This window comes from Suricata suricatta, chromosome 9, assembly GCF_006229205.1.
Source record: "Suricata suricatta isolate VVHF042 chromosome 9, meerkat_22Aug2017_6uvM2_HiC, whole genome shotgun sequence".
NCBI classification, from domain to species: Eukaryota; Metazoa; Chordata; class Mammalia; order Carnivora; family Herpestidae; genus Suricata; species Suricata suricatta.
In genome coordinates this window covers 89785427-89813226 of record NC_043708.1, presented here as the reverse complement: position 1 = coordinate 89813226, position 27800 = coordinate 89785427, and the positions used below count along the sequence as shown (strand labels likewise).

General features: G+C 40.6%; 1 protein-coding gene and 1 long non-coding RNA gene across 6 annotated transcripts in view; one reads left to right on the top strand and one right to left on the bottom strand.

The window, feature by feature from the left end:
- Positions 1-1760: 1760 nt before the first annotated feature.
- Positions 1761-13512, top strand: LOC115301198. The gene is made up of 3 exons (XR_003913012.1): positions 1761-2140; positions 4377-4606; positions 13111-13512. It is a non-coding gene; the product is annotated as an uncharacterized LOC115301198 (long non-coding RNA).
- Positions 13513-22167: 8655 nt separating this feature from the next.
- The window catches only part of AP4E1 (adaptor related protein complex 4 subunit epsilon 1), a 56800-nt gene continuing 51167 nt past the window's right edge, over positions 22168-27800 (bottom strand). For 4 of the 5 annotated variants that reach the window (XM_029951811.1, XM_029951813.1, XM_029951812.1 and 1 more), the window contains 4 exons: positions 27021-27572; positions 25413-25603; positions 23485-23642; positions 22168-22443 (listed from right to left, as the gene is read on the bottom strand). In XM_029951811.1, the coding sequence (XP_029807671.1) occupies positions 22283-22443; positions 23485-23642; positions 25413-25603; positions 27021-27572 (1062 nt within the window). In that variant the 3' untranslated portion in view covers positions 22168-22282. Of the gene's footprint in view, positions 22444-23484; positions 23643-25412; positions 25604-27020; positions 27573-27800 lie in introns of those variants that run through there. The other variant, XM_029951815.1, reaches the window with a different exon arrangement.

Below are 27800 nucleotides of genomic sequence, written 5' to 3'. Positions count from 1 at the left end.
GTTGCCCCTGAAAGACTGTTATGGTTGGAAAGAAAATATGAAGGAGACCAGCAGGTGGTAGATGCTTTCAAAAACAGGACTCTGTCCATATATGTTTGTGTTCAGAACTCTACTAAATCTGCGATAATGAGAACACACAAAATCAAAGTCAGAATATCTGCATTTAGGTGGCACTAAAAAGAAAAAGGATTTCAAGAGAAGCAATAATATAAAATCACTCAATTGATCAAGCCCCACGAAGTTCAGAGAGCAAGGCCTGGTTCAGCAAATCAAGGGCAGAGACAGCACTCATTCTTCAAGAGGGGAGGGGGGCAGGGTCAGCCTGTTATCTGAAAACACTGCTCGGTCCTCAGCCATCTGTGAGCACTCAGCTCTGTCCCCTGGGAGGGCGGCAGACTTAGGCTGAAATCCCCAGCCCACCCCTGGTTATGTGTCCTTCTGCGTGCTTCTGTAGAAACACATTTCCTGCCGGCTGTGCCTGCCATGTTGTCTGTGTCGCCCTTCCTCCCTGTGTTTGCATCTGTGAGTCTTGACACCCTCAGCAACTCCAGGTCTCTGCTCAGTGACAAATCAAAATGAAAAGACTTCTCCATCTGTGCTTCTCCTCGACTCCCATCTCCCCCATCTGTACATTTTTCAGAAGCAGATCAGTGCATTTGCCGGCTACTCAATGAACTTCTTATATTCATTTACATTTTAAAAAGAGAGAGCACACATCAGGCCTGCATGTCCTCTGCCCCACTCTCATTGGGGGTTGTTTTGTTTTTTCTAATTCAACATGGTCTCAGGTGTCAAGAGCAAAACTTACCGGTGAAAATTCTAGGTCAGCCAGCTTTGGCTGTGAAGACATTGCATCAGCAGGAGCTGTCCATTAATGGACTGGGATGTTGACAGCAGAGTCAGGAATCAGAGGGCGTTGAAGAAGAGGGTCCCCCAAAGCCCTCCCAACTCAGAATTGGGTGGCCGCTTTCCCTTGTTTAGTCTGACTGTACTGTGGGGGCCACCAACCAGGCTCACCCTCTTGCTCTTTCTTTAGAAGGAAGTCTTTTTTGTTCAAGGGAAGACTCTTCTACAACCCTGTACCTCAAAATGGCATCTAGGAATCCCTGAGAGTTCTGGATGTGGGGGGCATGGAAAGGAGGGTGGTAGCCATGGAAAGAGAAGAGCTCTCCCATAGGTTCTAAAGGGAGTTTGGGACTTTTATTTCATTCTGACAACTTAAAAAAAGATCATAATCAATAGAAATACCTTCTGAACCTTGTGGGGATGAAACTTTATAGCTGGGTGATGCCACCTAGCCTCAGGGTCTGAGTTTTCCTGTCTTTCATGCTGAATGATCTAGTCAAGTGAAATAATTAACTGAATGTATTCTGTATTATTTTTTAACGTTTATTCATTTTTTAAAGAGAGAGCATGAGTGGGGGAGGAACAGAGAGAGAGGCGGGTATCTGAAGCAGGCTCTATGTTGACAGCAGAGAGCCCGATGCAGGGCTGGAACTCACAAACTGCGAGATCATGACCTAAGTCTGATGCTTAACTGACTGAGCCACACTGGTGCCCCTAACTGAATGTATTTCTGCAACTAGGTGGATCTGTTAAGTCTTCAGGGCCCATGGGTTGTCAATTTTGAGAAATGTTAGACAACATGTGAGAGTGCAAACTTGCAGAGAATGAATGTCACCTTGCCCTTGATGGTGACTCACAATGGGTGTGGGATGAGCCAGCATCTGGGGGACACACAGGCCTACTGCAGAAAGAGGCAGACTCCCACATGCCCTTTGGAACTGGCCAGGACAATCTACCACACATAAACCAAAGAATTGACCAACCCATCCTGGCAATCCTAATAATGAAACTCAAAGGTACAAGAGAGGCCATCACTAGATGCACCAGGCACTGCTCCTTCCAAGGAAGGGAATGGAGGGAAAGCCTTGCAAAGAAGAGAACTTATTTGTGTCCACTCACACACTATCCCAGTTCCAAATTACCTAGCATGCAGAATCCCAGGTGTCAAGAGTACAGCTGGTTCTGGGATCCCAGGAGCTAATTCCTTGGCTGAACTTAAGAATAAGGCACATGGCTCTCAGGAACTGGTGGCATCGAATTCCTCCTCACCCAGAAGAAGGAAGAACCAGCCAGGGTAAGCATTCTCTCACACTGCACCTCCAGCAGCCCCTCGGTGCTGCTGCTAACCCATCGTTTGCCTCCTTTGTCCTTCCTTTGCAGAGCTGGGGCAGGTCTCTACAGAGTAGGGTCCTGGCCACCCACCCCGGCAGCCAGAGCTTGGGCCGCTGGGCCCCCCAGGCTGTGGTATAAGGATCCTCCTTGCCGACTGCCAAAACCCTTCTGGACCAGTTCCTAGAACAAGAGAGTCTAGGGTTTGGCTCCCAAGGAGGGGGCTGGATGGATGCCAGAGCTTGGCACAGAGTGAATGCTGGACGCTAGCCGGGGAGCAGCAATTCGTTATGTTGTGGAAGGAGAAAAGCGCTTTTCCAGGCTCTGTCACTTGGGAGGAGAAGCCTGTGAGCTGGTCCCCTCTGTGTGACTGGGCTCCTTCCATCTCCCAGAGCTGTGTTTCCCTGAGGGTCTTATTCCCTCAGTGGTGGGATGGGGCTGTCCCCACTTCGTGGTTCAGAAACAACTACAACTTGATTTTAGAACTAGATGGTGGGTTTGGTTTTTGGGGAGACAGGTGTTTTGGGGATTCTTCTGTCACTTTCATAGACAGTGCAAAGCACAGAACATGGGCTAAGCCATCAGTCAGGTTAAGTCCCAGCTCACTGGCCTACCTGGTGATTTCCTCGCACTTTACCTCTCTCAGGCCATAAATGCAGACAGGGTTGCACAAGATCTCCAGGAATCCTTCTAGTTCCATAGCTCTGTGTTCTGAGTATCACAGGAGAGAAGCTCTGGGCATTTCTTCCTTGTAGGGTTCTTAGAAGGGAGACTATGCATTAGTCAAATGACTGAGAAATAACCCCTTGAAGATCCCCTTCAAGACTTTTGATCATACATCTAAGTTCATGATTTCAGAGGGAAAAGCTTTAGGCTAGAAAATTCAGGGTACAATGAAGACTCCATGAGGACCAGAGAACAAAACCATGTGGGCCCGGGAGAAAGCCAGTCAGTCACCAGCTTAGCTGTGGCCCACTGGGATGCAATGTCAGGACCAACCCTCTTCTGAGACACACATTTCAAATTGAGATGTATCACACACAGCAATGTGTCTCTGTAGAGATAACAAGGTAATAGGCAAAGTCGTGAATAAGTCATTACTGATTTGAGTCAAATACCATAGGAAATTATCAGCATTTTAAATTAAATTAAGGTTAAAATCAGTATTTTAATTTTAAAGTATATTAGTAAGGCCATTCCCCCAAGAATTAGACTATGGAATTCTCAGACCTTTTCTTCCCTCTATTTATGTGGGAAACACATTGTGTCACTGAAATAACACTATCTTTATTTGTATATATAAATAGCATTCTTTGAGACATCTTTGATGTGTATCTTTAGAGAGAATATTTCATGCACCTCAGTGTAATAAACTTTTCCTTTAGACAGCTTTATTGAGAAAGAATTCATAAAACATCCTATCATCCATTCAGAGTGCACAATTCATTGGATTGGGGCATATTCACAGATACGTATAACCGTAACCACACTCAGTGTTAGAACATTTTCATCCCCTCAGAAAGAAACCTGGTACTCTTTAGCTATCACGTCCCTCCCCTACCCTGGCCTTACTAGCAATATAAAAGTTGCTCTTCCCTTGCCCAAATTTCACAACAATAATTTCTCACTTGCAATACAGTCATAGAATCAGAGCAAGTACATCCCAATGGCATCAAGACTAAGTCTCATTGTCAACTAGGTTGAGCCTCAAGCATCATCGGTGTTGTTTTTGTGATAACAAGCCTGAGCAGCCTTTTGACGGGTGGCCTCTGTGTGCAGCTGGGTCCAGCTAAGCGTGAGCATGGCAGGCTGACTGTAAGAGGCACCTAAAATTGGCAGCTCTGTCATCATTTTGCTGCCCCATCACTGGACGCAGAGGCATTGGCCATGGGCTGGGGTGACAGAAGGAGCTCAAGTATCATGTGGGGCATTGGTCATCAAAGTGTGGACCATGAGCCACCTGCATCGGAATTTCAAGGGACAGAAAATGGTTCCTTTAAAAATGCACAGTCCTGGGATCCACCCCCTCCCCCAAAACTACCTGAGCCAAATCTCTGGGGATGGGGCTTAGGAACAAATTCCCTGGTGATTTTTAGACACATAAAGTTTGCTGACCCCAGTGTGAAGGGCTCAACTTGAAATTCATTGCATCTCTATGCTTCTCAGAGGATGTAACTCTTTTTACCTCCTGCCTCTTCCAGCTTTGAAACTGAGTCCATCACATTCTCCCTTTGTGTCCATGAGCCCCCCCCCCCACTTGCTGTTCTCATGTATTCCATCGCCCTGGGGCTACCACAAACCCTGTCCTCACCGGCTGCCTGAAGGACAGCTGTCTTCACTGCAGTGGACACCATCAATTACCTCCAATGCCGAGAGCCATGGAACCATGGGGAAGGTGGCATGAGGAGGCCCATGCTGTCCTGGCCATGCTGTGAGTTTCACATTCACCATGTTTTTTCTATTCCTCATCTCTCAATTAAAGAAGTACCTTCTAAGGTGGCTCTCTGAAAATTCCCTTTTAAGGAAAATAACCTGGGATGCTGGTCTGGAAATAGAATTTCCATAATTATATTTGGTCCAATTGCTTCAGGAAGAATAAGTGTCCCTTGGGGGCATGTTAAAGATGCCCCTTTTCTTAACCCCTTTTCTTTCTGAGGCCCCCTCTCCAATAATGTATAATGACCTGGAAACACCAGGAAGGGGCAGGGTTACTCCTGGAACCAGGAGGTAAAGGAACAGAAAGACCTGCCTTTCTTTCAGCTAGTGGAGAAATGATCTTAAAGTCAGACATGGGCTCAGAGCAGCCATACATGGGACTCCCAGATAGGAAGGAATAAAGGAGACAGGGCACACAGAGACACAGGAGAGAGGCTCCCAGGCACATGGGCATTTAGTCCCAAATGATTGCAAGCTGATCAGGGTGACCCAACCCCTTCAGTGTTCTCTATCCAGGTTCTCTTGCACCAAAGGGAAGCTGGCTTTTTGCCAGAGGAAGAAAGATGGAGGTTTCCTTTCAGAAAGGGAGCCTATAGCCAATGAAGCAAAAAAGGAATGAGGGGGGCCCCAGCTGTGTTGCGGGGGTGAGCACTGAGAGGCCTCCCCAAAATCCATGTACCCCCAATCTGGGGCCACTAGCACAGGGCAGGACCAAGGTACTGGTGTACCAGGCCCTTCCTGGCTGGGATTGAGTAAGACCCTACAAAAGTGAGGGCTTACCCCCGACCTCTTGCCCTGATCTGACAATGGCAGCTCATTTTTGGAAGACCAACCAGGTGACGGTTCAGATTATGAGGCCATACCCTGATTATTCCCCAAATTCAATCAATGAAGTTGATTTCACTGAAATCAATGGGCCGTTTCCTTCTATCTTACATAGATGCAGGCCCCTTCCCTCATCATTGTCAGGGGCAGAGAATTCAAAGTGTGTTTCCCTCTTGCTTCTCCACACCATGGCAGCCAAATTCACTTTTTTTGCCTCCAATTCTTTACTATAGTAAAATACACATAACATAAAATTTACCATCTTTACCATTTTTAAGTATACAGTTCAGTGATATTAAGTATATTCACATTGTTGTACGACCATCACCCCAATCCATATACAGAATCCTTTCCATCTTGTAAAGCTGAACTTTATACCCATTAAACAACAGATCCCCATGCCCCTCCCCTGGCCCTTGGCAACCATCATTCTACCTTCTGTCTCTTTGATGTTGACTAAGTATATCATAGTAGAAAAGGAATCATACAGTATTTGTCTTTTTGTGACTTCTTCAACTTAGCATAGTGTCCTCAAGATGCATCCATGTTATAGCATGTATTAGAATTTTCTTCCTTTTTAAGACCGAATAATATTGCATCATATACCTATATGCCACATATTGCTTATCTGTTCATCCATCTATGGACACTTGGTTGCTTCCACATTTAGCCACTGTGAATAACAGTGCTATGAACACAGGTGCAGATACTCTTTGAGACCTGCTTTCAATCATTTTGTATTTATACCCAAAAGTGGAATTGCTGGGTCTTATAGAAATCCTACTTTTAATTTTTTTGAAGAACTACTACTCCGTTTTCCACAACCACCGTACCATTTTACATTCCCACCAACAGTGCACATGGGTCACAATTCCTCCATATCCTCAACAACATTTGTTATTTTCGGGGGGGAGGTGTTGATAGTAGCCTTTTTAATGGATGTGAGATGGTTTTGACTTGCATTTTCTTTTCTTCTTTTTTAAAATTTTTTAAATGCTTATTTATTTTTGAGAGAGAACAGAGCATGGGCAGAAGAACAGAGAGAGATACACACACACACAGAATCTGAAGCAGGCTCCAGGCTCCGAGCTGTCAGCACAGAGCCCAACCCAGGGCTCATACTCATGAACCGCGAGATCATGACCTGAGCCTAAGTCAGACACTCAACTGACTGAGCCACCTAGGCACCTTTGACTTGCATTTTCTTAGTGATTAGTGATGTTGAGCATCTTTCCTGTGCCTATTGGCCATTTTTATATCTTTGAAAAAATGTCTATTCAAGTCCTTTGTGCATTTTTGAATTGGGTTGACTTTACTGTTGTTTTTTTAGGAATTCTCTACATATTTTGGATATTAACCACTTACCAAATGATTTGCGAGTATTTTCTCCCATTCTATGTGTTGCCTTTTGACCCTGGTGATAGTGTTTTTGATGCACAATTTTTTTGTAATTTTCATTAAATCCAGTTGTTTATTTCATCTTTTATTGCCTGTGCCTTTGGTGTCATGCCATTCATCATTGCCAAATCCGATGTCTTGAAGTTTTTGCCCTATGTTTCTTCTAAGAATTTTATAGTTTTAGGTCTTACATTTAGGTCTTTGATCATTTTGAGCTAATTTTATTAGCACTTTATTAAAGTCTTCATGCAGTCTTTCACCTCGTTAATTCCTATTCTTTTTTTGGTGCTACTGTAAACAGAATTGTTTCCATAATTTCCTTTTCAGATTGTTCAGTTAGTGTATAGAAAAGCAGCTATGATTTTATCCATATGTAGAATTTAAGAAACAAACAGATGAACATAGGGGAAGGAAAAAAAGAGAGAGTGAAACAAACCATAAAGATACTTTTTCTTTTATGTGTGTTTGTTTGTTTATTGAGAGAGAGAGAGAGTGAAAATCCCAAGCAGGCTCCGTCCTGTCAGCACAGAGCTGAACATGGGGCTCAAACTCACGAACCATGAGATCATGACATAAGCAGAAACGAAGGGACGCTTAAGTGACTGAGCTACCCAGTGCCCCAAGATACTCTTAACTATGGAGAGTAAACTCAGTTTGATGAGGTTGCTGGAGGGGAAGTGGGCAGGGGTTGGGTTAAATAGGTGATGGGTTTTAAGGAGGGCATTTGTTGTGATGAGCGCTGGGTGTTATATGTAAATGATGAATGACTACCTGATTCTACCTGAAACCAATTTTTCCATACATGTTAACTAACTAGAATTTAAATAAAAACTTGAAATCAATAAGAGAAAGAAAGCAAGAAAGCAAGAAAGGCAACTGACGTGTGTTGACTTCACATCCTGTTACTTTGCTGAATTCAACTCTAAGTTCTAACAGGTGTGTGTGTGTGTGTGTGTGTGTGTGTTGTAGAATATTTAGGGTAGCTACTGCTGTACTAAGAGCTGAAACTGACAAAATTAACCATTCAAATATCCCCCCCCAGGAATTACAAGATAGTCTTATTCAATAGACTCTAGGATTATAAAAATAGATCATACAGACTCTTCCAGTGCAATTGTTGTCTACGTGGGGAGACAGATTCCCAGTGCTTCCCGCTCCTCCATCTTTCCAGCATCCTCAATGGCACATTCACTCTTGGGTCTCCTGCCTATTTACCCCGTGCCCTATCATGCCTATATATGTATGACCTCCAGCTCTTGGGCTTCACCACCTGCATGGACGTTAAGACTACAGACCAGGCTGTGAATTCTGCTCAGCAATGAATCTCCTGGATTCATCAGTCCAGGACAACCAAAGACCCACCTCTTCAAATCTAACTTCTCCTCCTTCTCACCTTTTTGCAATCAGGTATCTTTTCACTCTTTTTTTTTTTTTTTTTTTTCCAGAGAGAGAGTGGGGGAGGAGCAGAGGGAGAGAGAATCTTAAGCAACACAGGGCTCTATCTCACCATTGTGAGATCATGACGTGAGCCGAAATCAAGAGTCAGTCACTCACCTGAGCCACCCAGGGGCTCCACCTTTTCACATTTTTGCCCAATTTTCTATCAATGTAATCAAAATCCTGAGAAAAGGAGAGGGATCTGCATACTGCATGTATATGCATACCCATGTGTGGGTCACAAGCTCCTTCTTTTCAAATTCCCAAAACCACAGGAAAAAAATTTTTTTTCCATTTTTTAAAGTCCAGTCCAGTTGACAAATTTCCCAAAACTAAGGGACAAGAATGGTTAAAAGATTCTTGGTGGATGTTGAGCTTTTCAAGAGCGTGAACAAGAAAAATCAGCCGGTGTGCACACACATGCTTGGCGCCTCCGAGCCTGGAGCAGGTCTTCTGTCACTAAGAAGTGGTGACATTTCACATCTCACCTCTCCTCCCGCTGCCTCTCACCATGAATGACACAGATCTCATTGGTGGACTAATTAATTCCAGGTTGATGTGAGGGGAAACTGCAGCTTGACTGAGCTGCTGAAACCCGGCCTTTGTAGGGAATGGGTTCCTCCTGACTCCCCTCCCCCACACTGTAAACGCCAGGAAGAAAAGACCCACAGGGGAGTGGGTGACCCTCACGGTAGTGGCTGGCCAATTCCTCACTTGCCTGCAAGTTCCCAGAGGAAATGCAAACAAATCAGACCACACTTGGCTGCTGGCCAATGAATCTTTGAACTTCTTCAATAAAGTCTTTAAAACTTTGGTTCTGACCCAAATCTTTTGCTGCAGCATAAAAACCGCTAGGCCTCAAGTCTCTCTGTTTAGGGAAACAGTGTGTCTGTGGCATTCAAATAAGGGTGTTTATCTCAGAGATGGTTCCTTGAGTTGCACCAGGTTCTGTAAAAAGCTCACTGTACCTCACTCTGAGAAAAAAGTCTCCAGCAGAGGGCATTTAAAAGGTATTGATTGGCCACCTGGTAGTCACTATCCAAAGTGGTCCTTGAACTGCACTGTTATAAAAAAATAAATTTAAAGAAATGGTGAAATACACGACGTAGCGTGTTTCTTTTATGCTAAAGTGAACATCCGATTTTTTTTTCAATCCCCCTTAGTTGCTGCTTCCTTCCGCAGCAGATAATATGGCACATACCTGCCCTCCCGGGTCAAACCAACTACCCTGATAAACAGGAGTCTTAGGAGGAGGGAGAACCAAGTTTTCCGAACCCACGCATTCCTCTTGGCCCCAGGTGTTCTCCAAGTCCCTCAGTACCTCCACTCCCTTACCTTCCTCGAAATAAAAGAGTCCACTTGAAGCCTTTGAGAGAAGCATGGAGGGAAGGAGCTGCCAGCAAATCACAAAGCAGTGATGTTCTAACTTCCATCACCAACCTACCCACACAACATGGACATTCAAACAGCAGCCAAGCCCGCCCCAGTGTGTCCTGAGCACTCGGCTTGCACCGCCTCGGCCTGAAATCCGCCTGCGCCGCACCTGTAGAATATCTGGGAATCAACGGCATCAAGATCCCCCAGAGAATCTCAAGCAGCTGGGAAAAGAGAGCAGCGAGAATTCCAGACTCCAGGAAAGAAGAATCATAGATCATACCCTAGGCCTATGTTTTGAGAAAACTGGAGTGATCAATAATTTTAACCCATTTCCATAATTGTGCTCTTAATTAACTTCTTCATAGAGTCAGGCCCAAACAGTTCATTCGATCACCTGAATCACTTTTAGTGACAATTGATGGAAATGAACTCCATTTCAGAATTAATTTTCTCTTAAGGCACACTTCCAGATGTGTCATAGGATATTAAGTGTTGTAAAATAGTATTTTCTGTTACTCTTTTTTAAAGAATTATTTTTTATGTTTATTTAAGAGAGAGAGAAAAAAAAGGGAGGGGAAGAGAGACAGAAAGAGAGAGAATATCAAGCACAGTCCATGTGCCAGCACAGAGCCTTACGTGGGGCTCGAACCCATGAACCGTGAGATCATGACCTGAGCCAAAATCAAGAGTCAGATGCTTAACCAACTGAGCCACCTAGGCTCCCCTTTGTTATTCTTCAAAGTGTCAGTATAAATTTATACATACAAAAATGTGCTTAGGACAGCACCAAATCATTTATAATGTTGTACAGCATTAACTAGAGAAAAAGAGGCTCTAAAGAAAGAGGCTTGCTTCCCTATTAGGCATCCTTCCTTTTTGGACTGGTGGCAATACACATGTCATCTCCTCTCCAACAAACAGGCTTACTTTAGCCACCCATAAAACAATTTCATATTCTTTCATAATATTTGTGGATTAAATGTGATACTTGGCCTCGTTTTGTTCAATTTTCATGTTCTTCTTACCGTTATATTTATATATTTACATGGAAACTTCTAAAATTGGCCAGAACTCTGTTGGAGCAAATTCTGAGAGCAGATGAAATAACATATTCATAGATTATTTATGATGCTGTAACTTTCTAAAGTGCTATGAAATCAACTCCTCATATGAAGATAATATTCTAGTGCTGGTATTTATGGCAAGTCATAAATGAACGTGTTGGATGCCTATTTTGGGTAATGGCAGCTTTTAGGGCTTTAGAAGAGTCCTTCACTGTAGTCACTTTGTTTGACAGTATTCTTTCCTCTGGGGAATTTCTGGATGGCTGTTTAAGAGGAGGCTGACCCTGGAGGGAGGCCACCAGGGCTAGATACGTAGTGGGTACAGTCACTGTCACCTGTCTAGGTAAAGAGTGGTTTCTCAAGTTGTCATGTGTCCCATCCTGAGCTGCCTCAACTCTCACACATTGCTGGATGGGAATGTAAAATGGTGCGACCACTGTGGGAAACTGTGTGGTAGTTCCTCAAAAAGTTCAACAAGGATTTACCACATGACCCAGAAGTTCCACTCCTAGACATATACCCAAGAGGACTGAAAACACATTCTCATAAAAATCTCATTAAAAACATTCACAAATGTTCATAGCAGCATTATTCATAACAGCCAAAAAGTGAAACAATCTAAATATTTATCAACTGGAGAGGAGAAACAAAATGTGGTCTATCCATACAATCAGATATTATCTGGCCATAAGAAGGAATGAAGTAGTGCCAAATGCTACAACATGAAGGAACCTTGAATATATTAAGCTAAGTGAAAGAAGCCAGACAAGGGACACCTGGGTGGCTCAGTCAGTTAAGCATCTGACTCTTGATTTTGGCTCAGATCATGATCTCAAGGTTCTGGGTTCGAAACCCATGAACTACAAGATGCAACTCTGATGATGACTGCAGGCATCTTTAAGAAAAAAATAAATCTTTTAATGTGTTCTTTAGAAAAATGCCTGTGACATGTTTTGGGGACAGAATGGCTAAGAAATGTGAATATGTTACAAAAAAAATAATTATGCTTATGTTATTTTTTTAATGATCATATAATCAACACATTAATTTTTGCTCTGAAATAAACAGATTTATATTTTTCCAAAAATTTATTGGAGAAAGTTTTTATTACTCTACCAATATAATAAGCCAATTTGTTGATCAATGAGTATGTCAAAAATTTTATAATTTTAATTACATATAAAGCACCTATTCACTTTCAAAGTTATCTTAGTTTCCACTATAAATTACATGGTCACCCTATTTAGAAATAATCTAGAGTGGAGCAGTCAGCTAAGCATCCAACTCTTGATTTTGGCACAGATCATGACCTCACAGTTCATGAGTTTGAACCCTGCATCCAGCTTGCACTGACAGCATGGAGCCTGTTGGGATTCTCTCTCCCCGCTCTCTCTCTCTGCTCCTCCTGTTTGTTTTCTTGCTCCCTCTATCAAAAATAAACTAAAGAAATAATAATCCAGAGTAACAGGTAATAGTTCCTTTGTACCCTGAGGATCAAGATACTATCCACTCTTACTGGGAGAAGGTCCCTTCTGAGCACCTTGCAAGCTCCTACAGATACCTATGTCCACACCCTCACTACACTCTGCCATCCAGATAGTTCCCCAAATCAGTAACTCCTCAAGGGCAAGGGCCCAATCTCATTCTCCAGGACCTAGCACCATGACTGACCTATGAAAGAAAGGAAGGAAAAAAGGGAAGAAGGAAAGATCACCACTTTTTGTCAACGCTGTTCTCTGTTCCTGCAGCCCCGGTCCTTCAGGGATAGTATCGCTAGAAAACGTGAGGTGTGGGGAGAACCGTGCGAAGCCTGGCTTGCCCCCTCTCCACTCTGCGCTTCTGGGACTGGCAGCTGTGCCTCCTGGACCAACTAGTAAAGCCTCACATTAGGCCTCAGTCAGCTGGCCCACCCGCTGTGTCCCCAGACTCGCACCACCTGAACGCTGGTCCTGCGGTCCTGGGCTTGCTCCCAGCACCGCAGACGGGAGCTAGCGGTCTGCTGATGCTACACTACACCGCGCTGAGAAACTATACTCAGAGGGTCCCTCTCAAAAGCTGACGTGGCTGAAATAATTAATTTTTAAAAAGATCTTTCACCCATATAAATAAAATAGTAACTTCAAACATGGTTATTTAATTAAATTATATATGTACCGTGTATCTTTATGTGTGTGCTGGACTAACCTGCTTATCGCATATTTTCAGTGATGACTGTTTTCCAACACAAAATAATAAAAACAGTATCAGTCATCAATGGTTAACTTGTTGAAAATGGCTTTCCTCTGGCTTTATAATTACCTGCTTCAATTAAAGAAAATAACCACAGCATTATTTAATTTACTGACCTAATTGTCAAAATAAAAGCAAATTAGTGTAATCTTTTTTTTTTTTTGACTAGGTACTTTCAACATTCAGAACGGTTTCAAATCTGCAAGTAATCAAGAAAAGGAAAAGCCAAATATGTCTCTCTCCAGTAAGATAAAATCCCTCCCTGTGACAGGCTTGTCAATCTGCTCACAGAAGTTCTGGCACCCTCTAATTGGCAGAACTCCCAAGGGGCCAGCTGCTCCTCACCAAAGCCACAAGGTGTGGAAGAAGAAAGGAAAAAGGAAATAAGAAAATAGGCAGAGGACATTCAAGGACAATCAGAAAGTCCCTAAAGTCCTAAATCTACTGCTGCTAGGTATTTTGTGACCCCAGGCAAGTCACTTCAGCTCTCTGAGCCTCCCTTTCTTCATCAGTAAAATAGGAAAATACACGCAGGGGTTCGGGAGATTAACTACATAATACTGTTTGCAATCTGACCCAGTGGTGTTCAATAAATGTCACCGTGCTGTTGTGATGGCACAGTACTTCTTCTTGAAGACCTTTTGGATTTAATTAGAGGTAGACAGCCAATGTGGATAGGAGATAAATCATATGACAAGGTAAAGCTGAGAGGTCTTGTAGTCTACAAGCTAGGAATCCCCTAATGTGAAAGAGGTTATTGTCAAGTACATACTACTTAAGACAGAGAGGACAAATAGACTTAATTTTGAGTGGCAACTCGGATTAACTGGTAGTAGATGCCTGAAGTGCTTTACAGTAGGAAGGATTCTGAAGCTGAGTCTTGAGTCCAGAGTCAGGAGCAATCGATTGTAACATCTGTCCTGATGTTAGAAAAGGGATGGCAGGTGCCTTCCTAATCTTCTGTGCACAAAGGACCCACCTGCAATGACTCTGTAGGTAACTTCAACACAAGAAACTCTGACAAGTCATAGTACTTCTTAAACCAAGAAATAACTTAGTTGAGAGTCACTTCATTAAAACAATGTATGTGTCTAACAAAGGAAAATGCCAGGAATAATAAGATACATGGCATTGCAGGGGCAACTCTTGAGGGATGTCCTACTTCACTGACTTAAGGTCCTTGAAATCCAAGGAAGAGACTGGGAGGAGGGGCAACTCTTTTGGAGAGTCCATGAACTATCATTTTCATTTGGAAGTTCAATGTCTACGGAAACAGTGATCCTCTCCCCTTCCCACACCCCCCCAAACCCCCTACTACTATGCAGACAAATCAGCAGTTCAAAGTCTACAGTTTTCTCCCAGAAAGAACATTCCCAAATACCACTGGCAGGGCTGGGGAGAGGTCAGCTTGGGCTGGCCTACCCCAGGGCTCTCTGCCTGGGGCTGCTCCAGACGGAGGCCGGGGCTGGTGCCCTCCAGGCCTGTCTGGCTTTGTCTGCTGACAAGTCTTCAGAGGCTTCACAATGATCCAAGATTTAAATCTTCTTCTCCCCTACTCCACTTTCTTAACCAGCACTTAGCAGCCACAGTAAGGGGCTCTTCCTCTTAATACTAATTACATTCCCTGATGGTAGTACAAGATCTTTAATAACCTGGCCAAACTTAAAATATTCAGAGGAGTGTTCTGGTTCCATGCCTATACGGAGTGAAACGTGCTTCTTCCTTCCAAATTCTACACTGAATTTGATCAAATGCCTCAGGATTTCTTAGAATAGGGTAGGAATGCATACTAATTACCTAATTATGGTTCTACCTCTTCTGACCCAAAACAAGGACTAGAAACTGGAAAGATGATATGAAATCATGATTTTTAGGCATTGAAACCCAGCCAGCACAAAACTGATTTCCCGGAGAGAAGGGAGGTGAGAATGAGGCATGCCCAGTGATAGTCCCAGCTTACTGCCTAGAGGCGGTTTCCAGGGCACAGGATAGGGAAGGAGAAGCCAAGATGGCTAGAATTTGGGATGGAAATTGTTTTTTACCAGCAAATTGCCCTCATGAGACAGAGGTAGTATCCTCGGAAAGGTGTTGCCTTAGTGGGGAAAAATTAAGTCTAAAGAGACTGCTCTGTACTCAGCCTAATGTAACTTAAAGGCAAGTGAAGGGGGGCCTGGGTAGCTCAGTTGACTGAGTGACCAACTACCCTTGATTTTGGCTCCGGTCATGACCCCAGGGTCCTGGGATATAGCCCTGCATGGAACCCCATGCTGAGCATGAACCCTGCTTAAGATTCTCTCTTTCCCTCTGCCCCTCCCTGCCTCTAAAATAAAAATTAAAAATTAAAAATAAATCTTAAACACAGTGTTGAAAGGATCAAACTGAATCCAAGCAACTTTGCACCAGAACCCCAACACAACTTAAAAGAATAAAGTAAAATCTGGCACCCAACAAGGTAGAATTCACAATGACTAGCATCTAGTAAAACATTACCAGGCATGCAAAAAGGCAGGAAAATATGACCAATAACCAGGAGAAAATCCAATTGGTAGAAACAAAGAGGGGAGCTTGGGTGGCTCAGTCAGTTGAGCGTCTGTTCAACTCAGGTCATAATCCCAGGATTGTGGGATTGAGCCCCATATCAGGCTCCATGCTGAGCATGGAGGCTAATTAAGATTCTTGCTCTAGCCCCTCTGGGCCTCTCCCTCGTGTCACAGATTATAAGTCTGGAGCTCTCTCTCGTCCAGCAAGAGAGGCTAATGTCCGGGAGGAGACAAGAGCTGCAAAGAGGCTCTTTGTCTCTGTATTTACTGAGCTCACAAGATATTACCCACATGGTGAACGTGAAGAAAACAAGATCTTACACATGTGATGAACATGAAGAGAACAATCAGATAGTAATCATTAACTTGTGTGTGTAAGAAGCAAAGAGTCTGGGGCGCAAGTGGAGTTTGTGATATTGGCGTCAGATGAATGTAATTTCTTGCAGGTGCTGTAACAAGTTACTCATGATCCCACTGCAATAATATCTCGATAGCTAACCTCAGGCACCTTTGTCCCATGGTGGCAGCTTTCCGGCCTAAGATTTTTTTCTAATCCATTTATGTAAATAGAACCTATTTTCCCACACCCCCACTCACTCTATTTTTTTATTTTAGAGAAAGAGACAGAGAAATGACAAAGATGCCAGAAGAAGCCAACAAGGACATGACAACAGCTATTAAAAATACACTCCATGTTGAAAAAAATACAAAAACATGACCATGGTGAAGAAATTGAAGATATAATAAAAGATCCAGTGGAACTTCTGGAGAATAAAAAATATTATACATGAATTGAAGAACACATTAATAGTTTAGACAAAGATGAATTAGACATAGGAAAGAGAGACAATCAATAATCAAATTCTTCCAGAAGTGGAAGAAAATTCTCCATCTTAAGAAGATATAATTCCCTCTGAATTGCCATTAAAGTTTAAGAATAATGGATTTAATATCAGAAGTAGCACCAAGCAAGGGATAAAATAATCACAGTTTTTCTAGATTTGCCCTTTATAAGGCTATAAATTGAGATCTTAGTTGAAAGTTAGATCCAAGACAGAGCTGTCTAAGAAACATAATGTAATCACAAAGTTTAAATTTTCTACTAGCCACATTAAAAATAAAAAGAAACAGGTAAAACTAATTTTGATAACATACTTTATTTGGCTTAATATATTTAAAATACAATTTCAATATACTTTATAGTAATATATTACTTATGCATGACGTCTTTGAAATCCAATTTTATACTTAAAACACATCTCAATTTTATACTTAGAACTCATCTCAGTTCTGACTGGCCACATTTCAAGAACAGCCAGATGAAGAAGTAAATCAGCAAAGTCCAAAAGGGTCCTAAGCACAGGAACTGGGGTGCCTCACCCACATGGAAGTCCATCAATCCTACTCAAGAGTTTTTCTAGAACTTAATCTCCAGCCGCCCTGCCTCTCCCTTTTTCCTTCTCAGAGATAGGTGAGCAGAGCTGAAAGTTCCAACTTGGGTCTTTCTGGTGACCAGCCCTGACCTGAGGCTCTGTAGAGATGCCACTGTAAGTCACTTCATGAGTATGAACTCGGATGTGCTCAGAAAGGCTGTTTATGAATAACAAAAGACACTTATCACTCCTGTAGATGAAGACTGGTCCAATATTTGTGTCCATATCATTTCATTTTTCCCATAGCACACCATAACTCTTCTGTTTAACCCCAACAACTACTAATCAGTCAACTAGATGAAAAAATGAATTCTTAACCTTGATCTATCAGGTCTTATACCTTGATCATCAGTGGGGACTGGCTTGTTTCAGTCACTGGTTTTGCCCTCAACTTCATTAAATTACATAGTAGCAGTTCAGACCAAACACTTCTCCCTAGGAATGTATCACACCTTGCTTCTGTTACTTCCTACTTTTCACACAATATAAAGGATGGAGTTGTGCAATTAAACAGATTTCCAAGTACTTTTCTCTTACCGAAATACAAAAACATCTCTGAGCTCTCGTCTCCATCCATTCGGCACATGTCCTGCCAGACCTCATTAGGGAAAAACTTCCTAAGGTCAGCTATTTAGTGGTATCGGCAGTGTGTTTTAGGGAAGGAAAAGTACTCATCCACTTAGGAAAATAGTTTAAAATAACTAAGAAAATTGATTCCTCTCTTGGAAAGAAGCCTGCAATCTAGCTGCAACCACTTAAAAGAACTCACTACATCTACAGCATTACAGATGCTCTAGGAAACTCATGGTGTTTGACATCATCTATCTTTCCCCCATGCCCAAGCCCATCCTTCCTGTATCTCACAATGTCTAAGTTCTCAGGACTCTCTGGACCCATCTTTTGGGTACCTTCCTGTCTTGGATCCATGCACCTATCATAAAGTTTCCCACATGATGCATATGAAACACATTTCCTTTTAAGTAATTCTGCTTCCTGCTGTATTCAGAACTGTTCTTTCCCAACTTTCCTGATGCTGGTGGCCTTATAAATGTATAACTGTCCCTGTCCCTGTCCCATTATCACAGTGCTCCTTCTTCTGAAGAAATATGTAATGCTAGCTTGCTAGTAAATCTGCCTTACCACATTCATTAATTCTCTATCTTTAACTTCACTGATTAAATGTCTACTGCTTTCTGTCCTAAAATCAGTTCTTTTAGATCACTAAAACTTCATGAACATCTGCCATAACACAGAAAGATCCTCCTCCTCCAAGTCATAGTATCTATCTGTAATCACACTGTATCTGCAGAGAGATCTCTTAAATGGCATGGCAGCTCCTCATACGACTTAACCTTCAGGCTGGTGAAGGTCTCATCAAGCAGTCATGCTTCCTCTCTTCAACCTGGTAGAAACTGGCACAAGCTATTTTCACCAGAACCCCTTTCTGCTCACTTATATCTAGAAACTACATCTGATCACTTTTTTTTTTACTTCGAGGAGAGCCACAGGATTGCTAAAGTCAGTCCCTGGATATTACCTGGTCTCAGACTATTTACTTTGAGGGGACAAGTCTTTTTAGACATTCATTCAGTAAGCTGAGACCCTATTACTGAGTGACTATTATGCATCACGCAAAGGAACATAGAATATATGCATGGTTCTTAACCATAAAAAGCTCATAGCCTTTCATTATGCACACACATAAAACAAGTAACTTCCATACACTCATTAACCCTGACCCCCAGGTTTGGCAGCAGGCCACCGTCCCTTTAAGAGTCCCTTCCTGTCAATCACTGCAGTGGGTATGCATTTAAAACTCCTTTACCTTCAGTGTCCCAAGATGGGGCTTCAAGCCTCAGAACTTTCTGCCTGCCACACATTATAGCCAATAGTTGGCATAAATCCGTGAGATTTAAATGCCATTTCTGATTTAGCTTTGTGTTTTAGGATACACACATAGAGACAGAGACTCAGAGTATTTGGTCACTAAGTCACCATTCGACGTACTGTTTCTTGCATCTTGAGGTAGCTGTAAGAAGAGAGCACCGTGGAAACAAAGCACTGCTCTGAATGCTCTGGTCAGGCTAGGATAAAAAGCAGGGGATATGGACATGCGCCTGAGAATGAATCCATGCTCTAATCTATCTGAAGCCCACAAAGTTCTCACAGAATGTCACACAGAGACAGCAGTATCTTTACTTTTAATCAGTGAGGCCAGATTCGCTGAGGCAATGAGTAAGTCACTCTTTTCATCCCATTCAAGTTGCTTCTGCTCCTTTGCACTAACCCTACCAAATTACTGAATAGTATTACTTATTAGTCAGCTATTTGGATAATAAAGAACACACAGACCAAAGAACAAAATAGATCACTTTGTATTTATTACATATTTAGCTGAATTTTTTTTCAAATTACAGAATTCAACTCCAAAATAAAATCATTAATGCCTACTAGGCTGTTATTCTCACTTGCATTTTCCCCTCCCAAAATTTTAATGCAGCAAAACACCTTAAAGACATGTGAATAGGTTCAGTGCACTTTCAGTGGCTCACAATTATAAGACAAAGACCACATTTATCCATAAAAAAGAAGACAACTCAATATTTTACAATATTACTGACATGAAACAAAATAAAGGAAAAAAACACAATACTGCATTTTCAGCACAACTGTTTTTGGTAGAGGAGAGCAGGTTACTGTTTCAATGGTGTCCCTCTGCAGAGCACGTGCTGTGCGGACACGCTTGGCACAGTGGCACTAGGTAACTGCTTCTACCTGCCCTCTCTTCAGAAGGCCCCTTCCTCGGGGCCCCACGCTCCCCCCAAGCCCGATCCGCCCGCCTCCACAGGGGCTACTCTGGTGGGGGCCTGCTCCTTCTTCCTTTACCTGCTCTTAAGGCTTTGCTGTCTGCCCTTTACCTTCCCCCAGAGTCACACCTGCCACCGCCTGCACTCTCAGGGAAGGTGCCTGGCACAGCCCTCACACACTGGGCATCCCCTCCACAGCTCTACTCCACACACTGCCCCTTCACCTGACTAAACCATGACTGTAAGGTAAAGAGGATCATCTGCCCACAAAAATCATGCTCCCTACTTTACAGTCACATCTTCCTGCAATGCAAAAAGGGTTGGTGATGTCTGACTTAGAACTTAAAGCACTAAATTAATTTAGGCAGAGTATATACTGCTCTGAAGTTCTTTAAAATTTACTCTTTCCTACTGTTGTTTTTAAAACAGTAAAAATATAAAAATTGTAAACATTCTACTAAATGTTTCAGTGGAAACTCCATTACTCTACTTTTTATTTAGTGAGTTCAGAAAGAACAAAAGTGACACTATGTTCCCTTTGACAGACTAAAATGATGCTCCCGGTCCTAACCTACCAGTACACATCTCCTACCATCAGACAGCTCCGTTGGCCAAGCCGTGTCTTTCACGGCAACTGCTGCTGCCATTCATGAACAACCTTTTAACAAAGCAGCAGAGTAGCCCACTGCAATCTCTCCTAGACAGTCATCCATCTGCTTGCTGGGCACCTTACACCGCTGCTCCACACTCAATCTAGCCTTGGTGATCACGTGAATCCACAGAGGTAAGGACACACACAGAACTGGAGCACCTCCTTTGCCATACACTGTATTCCTCTACAAAGTGAGAGGGTACTTCCTATTTCCTTGTCAGTAACAGCAGAATCCAGTTGGGGGAGAGGGGTGCTGCTGACAGAGGTAGAAATAAAGAAGCTGATAAGTTTAGCCACCCGTGTCCATCACACCCGAGAGAGCTCATTCGCTTCACCATGACACTGCTGGGAGCATGAAGATGAATCTGACCTTCCATTAAAAAGGAGAAATCTACCCAGTAAACTCTAGTCACTTATCATTGCTTTTGTAGCAAGGTTTTACTGTATGTTATTAAAAACATGAAATTACCAAGAAGTGACATTTTTAAAAATGAATAACTTTAAAATTAATTTTTAAAAATAGTGCTTTTGTTTTTATGGAGAAAAATGCTAGACACAAAAAACTAATAAAACCTATCAGCTGTAGGAAATCCCTTTAGTATCTTTATCGGTTATGATTAATGAGATAATTTAAACCAGAATTCCACACCTAAGTGATAAACAGTACCAATTAACCAGAGTATTAAATGCAATGACTTAAAACTACATTACCTGAACAGTCTCCATGGTGAAGTGTCAGAAAAAGTGAAATAATATTTTCCACAGCACCGTAAGATTTTTATAAAATACTATTTCAGTTTTTAACTTCAATGTACAATGCCAAGATTGTGGTCCCTCATTCCTATTGGGCCTAACCTCTTCTTTTACCAACAAGAATTCTGACATAGGCCATAAAGGCACAATTACAAGATGAAAATGACATATCTTACTAAATAACCTGTATGGTATACTTAAGCAGTCACTGCTTTGGTTGTATCCATTGAGTAGTAGCAGATTCAAAAGCCAGGAAAGATGGTTTTGCCATGTATACTCACAAAATCTAGTCTGTCAAAAGGGCCTAAATGGACCTAAGTGGTAACTAAGATAGTTGCCGTAATGAAATAATCCTTTCATATCTGTTTGTTTTAGTACTCTGTACTCTTATGGGTTGTGTTTCTATATGACAGCATTTTGTAAATGACTCTGGGTTTTTAAAATAAGAATACAATGATTCATTTTGAATTTTAAAAATAAATTCAAGTGGAAAACAGAAAAATTCTGTAGCCAAATTACCTGCAATTGTGTGTAATAAGTTATCTACAACAAAAACTATATCACAGATCAAATCCCCACAATATCCATCCAGCATGCTCATGGATCTCCTGAACGGTTAGTGTGTGCCGTGCCAATTTATTTCAACACTGATCCAAGCAAAACATAATCAAAAGTAATGACTTTCCTATCAAAAAGCTTACACTGCGTTCCAAAGCCAAATACAAATTAGGTTTGGGATGATCAATGCCATGTCTCTCCAACTCCCCCCTCCCCCATTAATGCAGAGAACAGGGACTTGGCTTTACCACAAATCAGCTAGCACTAGAGTAAATTTGCTATAAAATTATTTATAACAAAATAAATATTTTCAGTCCCTCTACACTAAGTGACATATAAATCATTAGCAGTTTATAACATTAGTTCAGGTCACTTTTGTGGGACCCAAACATACTGTACAATCCTGAGTAAAAGGTTAAGGATACAGTTTCTTAGAACTCTTTCTTGATCAGGATTCATAAAGAAAACACATAAAACCACAGCTTGTAATAATCCCCATTTTCATTAGAAGTACCATGAGTTCTTTTTACTTTGGTAAAATAAGTTTAGCTATGTAAACCATTTATTTGGATGGAGTAAAATAAAAGCAGAGCTTCTGCTAGGATTCCTCCATCACCTTTTGACACTGATACAGTAAGTAGTCAGGAAGAGTAGAACAGGAGGATCGGAACCACAGGGCTAATACATCACCATGAACTCGAAAATGTACCAAGCAGGGGATGGATGGGAGCAGCTGACAGGCCAGAAGCCCTTCATTGCCTACGAGAAAACAAAAATTGAAAATTCTTTAGGACAAAAGGACTTAAACAGACATTTCTCCAAGAAGATGCATAAATGATCAAGAAGCATGTGAAAAGATAGACTGATCCCTGATTAGTAAGGAAATGCAAATTAAAATCACAAGGAGCTACTACTCCTATGAGACAGACAGACACACACACACAAACTCATATACGTATAACAACTGTTGATGAGGATGTGGAGAAATTGGAACCTTTGGGCACTGCTGGTAGGAATGTAAATGGTGCAGATGCTGGGGAAAATAACATGGCAGTTTCTCTAAAAATTAAATAAAAATTACCAAATGATCCAGAAAGTCTACTTCTGGGTATATAACCAAAAGAACTGAAAGCAGGGACTCAAACACAGGTATGTGTACACCCACACTCACAGCATCATTTTTCATAATCGCCAAAAGGTGAAAGCAACCCAAGTGTCCATCAACAGATGAATGCATAAACAAAATGCGGTGTATTCATATAAGGAATAGTCTGCAGGCTTAAAACAGACGGAAATTTTCACATATGCTACACATGAATGAACCTTGAAGATATTATGCTAAGTGAAAAAGATTAGTCATAAAGGACAAATATTGCATGACTCTGCTTATATGAGATCCCTACAAGTAGTTGAACTCAGAGAGACAGAAGTAAGAATGGTGGTCGCCAGGAGCTGGCGAGGGAGAGGGAATGAGGAGGAGTTAGTGTTTAAAGGGCACTGAGTTTTAGTTACGTAAAAGGAAAGCATTCTGGAAGTGATGGTGGCAGTGGCTGCACAACAACATGAATGTACTTAATGCCAAAAACTATACAGTTAAAATTGGGTTAAAATGGTAAATTTTGTTATTTTTTACCACATAAAAAATTCTTTAATAAAGTCTCAACAACACACTCATTTGAAAGATATTCATAACAGGAAATAATAGCTCTAAGAAATCTGATACTTGTAAAAGTTGATTTGTGTTCTGACTGTGAGAAAGCCCCCATAAACAGAAGACTGCCTTTTCATAATTGTACGAACCTATAATTTCAACAACATGAAGTCTTAGTTTCTGTTGCAGGGTCTTTAGGGCAGAAGGCAGAGCAGCTTGAGATTCTGACATTTTTACATTTTGCTTCACATCATTTGCGAAGGATAACCAGAGGCTGCCAAAGTTTTCAGTTGAGATCTTCAATGGTCTGAAAATAATTTTTAAAATTAGATATGTCCAAAAGAATGAAATTAATTCTTGTTTAAACAAATATATTTCAAATGACTCATGGGACTAAAACATAATCATTGTAAATCTGAGTCCCACAAAATTAATGTTTTTAAATTAACTATGATTGGAATTAGAATGTTTACCATCAACTTCCAAACTGAGGAAATAATGAAAGAAGATTTTATTAAAGTGTAAATGTCTTTCCAATAAATCACTCAATTTTTTCTGAGCATTAGTCATTTCAGTACATTTTACCAAGTTAAAAAAAATTTTACCAAGTAATTTCATGAATCATTCACATATAAAACTTTTCTTCTTATATACTTTGAATTTGGGAACAATAAGACACTATCAACATCATGTACAGACTATGAATATGAAGATCTGGTACCTGACATAAATCAGACTAAGAAATAAATTTTAATAAATGTATTTTTTAAAATGGTTCATCAGACTGAAGATCAAATAGTTAACACTGGATCTCTGGGAGGGAACTTTTATATTCTACATATACTTTTCCATAGCATTTGAATTTTTGTAATAATTATGCATTGATTTTATAATTGGGAAAATATTTTTAAAACATCCATAGGATTTTATTACTACATACAGAAAAAAGAACTGCTAACTATACATACTGTGCTTCTTCGGGTTACTAAAGCTTACCATGGGATATATATTTATAATCAGAGAGTGTAAGTTTTTGGAAAGCTGGATTCTATCTTATACAGCACCAAGACCACAAGCTCTTTGCCAGATTGAGAGATGTGTTCTTACTTAAAGATTTTTAAAGAGTAGGCAAAAATTATGCCAGTGTAACACAAGTAAAACGTGGGAAGGTTAAAAAATCTTACAGATATTCATTAGCATTCTGCATTTTTGTTTCAGGCAGCCTTCATTTAAAAAAATATTTGAATACAGTACAATATATCTATAAAACTAAATGAGAGCATAAAAGTTAAGAAGTTGTTTTCAATTATTTTGGTAACATGGCTTAGTGCCTAGTATAATGCTAAATACTTACTATATCTCTAATGAAGTTTAATAACCTTGAGTAATTTTCTTACAGATCTCTAAAGCTTAATAAAGAGATTTTATGAAAGAATTAATCAAATAAGTGAAGTATAAATGAGAAAAACTTTAAAAGCTTTAAACAGAAGCCACCCAGAATCTTTGAAGTTACTTCAAGTTAAAAATTACTTTAATATTGGGGTGCCTGGGTGGTTCAGTCAGTTGGGTGTCTGACTTCGGCTCAGGTCATAATCTTACGGTTCGTGGGTTTGAACCCCGCGTAGGGCTCTGTGCTGAATGCTTGCTCAGAGCCTGGAGCCCGCTTTGGATTCTGTGACTCCTTCTCTGTCTGCCCCTCCCCTGCTCATACTCTGTCTCATTCGGTCTCTCAAAAATAAATAAATGTTAAAAAGATTTTTTTTAATTATTTAATATTACTTTATCTCAGAAGTTTTCCATAATTTCTAATCAACCACAACCTAAATCAGGTCCCATATTATAATCACTCATTGTACCATTTACTGTCTCTTCACAGCACAATTCAAAATTATATATGCATTTACGTGATTGTTCAATATCTCTTCCCTACACTGGACTCTCCCTAAAGGTTGCGACTGTATCTAGCTTTGAATTATTATACTCCCTAGCGCTAAGCAGAGTGCTTCTATCCAGAGAAAAGGCCTAATAAATATTTGCTGAATGAGTAACTTGAATTAACATTCCAGAAAATATTTACCTAATGAAATCTAATAGTGATAAGTTTACAGAAAATTCAAGCTGAACAGAATGAGTATCCATCATTTGATAATTTATAAAACCAGAAAGATTCCCTTCTGTAAAAGGTTTCTCCATTTGCACACTATATTGAAAGGTTTTGATGCTTTCTGTTTCTATTACAGGCAAGCAGCATCCAGGTTGCTCAGTGATCTGTAAATAAAAGTAATACAAGTACTGAAGAAAGGATCAATACAGACTATTATATGAATACCAATTTTCTATTTAATTGAAGTTACTAACATACTGAGATGTTAGTAACAGACCACAGTATAAAAATGACTGACAACTTCACTTGAGAAAAATTTACCAGCACAGATAATTAAGAAATAGTATACAGGTAAAGGGTATTGACAAATTCCAATGAAAATCTCTGTATAATTTAGTAACATCCACAAAAAGATTATTAAATGTGTGTCTTTTGGTTCTTAATCCTGACTAGCACAAGATATTTAACACTAGGAGAGTTAAAAAAAAAAAAACAAAAACAAAATAAAGAAAACCACAACCAAAACATACACACACACACACACACACACACACACACACACACACGTCTTCTTTTCTCAAGCTACAGTGCACCTTTACTCAATCTATGGAGGGCAGAGCCCAATCAACTGGATTGGATTTTGTTTTGTTTAAGTTCCATCGGTGGTCCTAATGTACGCCTAGAGTCAGAACTTCTGCCCTGGTCAGTGACTCAGGTAATATCCCATTCAACACATCTTAGCTCATAGAAGAAATTGGTCAGTCTTGTGAAATAACTATCTACTGGACAGATCTCATAACTCCAGCAAGGTCATCCATACAATAATGTAATTAGACATATTTCCAGAAATCAAAACGGCAATTCTCTAGGGAAGAAATAGAGCTGATGCCCAAGTACTCAACATAAATCAATAAAAGAAAAAAGCAAGAGACTGTTCACAATATTATCCTTCAATATTCTTACTCCTTGATGTTCTGCTTTGTTGAGAACTTTGTTTCAGTGTTTATGGCAAGAACGAAGAATGAATGAGTATGGCAGTTCTGTGAGACATTTAAAGAGAGCAAAAACCACAAAATACACACTGAAAATAATAACCCACTAACACCCACCATGTGCTAGGTAACTGCTGTAAGCATTTTTACAGATATTAACTCATTTACTCCTCACAGTAACAGGCAGACACTATTAATATCTTCATTTTAAATGTGAGAAAACTGAAAGCCACAAAGCAGTTACATAACCTGACCATGTAACAAAGCTAATAAGTAGCAGAAGAAAGATTCAAAGCCAAGCATTCAGAGTCAAGAGCCTACATTTGTAACTCGTGTTCTCTGTCAAAACTCACTTTATATTTATGCCCTTCGCCAATATAGTTGGAAAATCTTTATTATGTTTCCTTGTCTCTTTTGAATAATTTGTCTCTACTCAAAATAATAAAAAACCTGTCACACCTTTGGGTCTTTTTGCTAAAGAGGAAAGGATACTGACAACATTTATAAACCATCAGAAGAGTGAAGAGCAGAAACACAAAATAAGCATTACCCCTTTAAGGCAGAAATAAGGAAACATTTGTTGTCTTACCTTGAAATTTTCTGTAGGAGAAATTTCTAAGTTAGCACTTTTCAATTCCAAACCACTCTTACTAGAAACTGACCAGGTGACCATTAAACAGTCATCTTTCCAAATTTTGTAGGAAGACACTGATATGGTTTCATTATCACAGACCTCCACAAGATCTGAATGCATGTGTTCAGAGGTTTCTTCCAACAAAGAAGAAGCTAAAGAGATTTCATTAGCAACTGAGGCTACAGTGGACGGAGTGTGAAGACCTTCCATGTTATCAGTGAACAAAGAAGGTGTGGACTCTGTGCAGCTGGAGAGTTTCTCAGCCGAGGGCAGTTCTGTGAGTGACTCAGAATCCAAAAGTTCTGAGCTGAGAGAAAACTTATTTAATTCTTTGTCTCCTCTATCCTGCAAAGTATCCAAATAATAGTCATCTTCATATGTCACATCTGATGAAGAGCTAAAGTAAGAACAGGGCATATTCTGAGTACTGGTTGTTTCTCCACTTTTGGTTTCCTTGACTTTTGATTTCCTTCTGAACTTGTGAGATACGGTATCTGCTTTTCCTAGCTGCAAAAATAAAACATAATAACAAGATCTAAAAAACCCATTCTAGCAGCCATGAGTTTTAAACATTTTTCTATAATTTCAAATGAGCAATTTACTAATTTGTTAAGGGTCTATGTATAAAGCATAGATTAACAAAAGAATCAGAGACGAATAAAATGTTAAACCCAAAATCTATGACAGTTACCTCACTTTGAACTATTAGCAAAATCTTATTTCTCATTAAATATA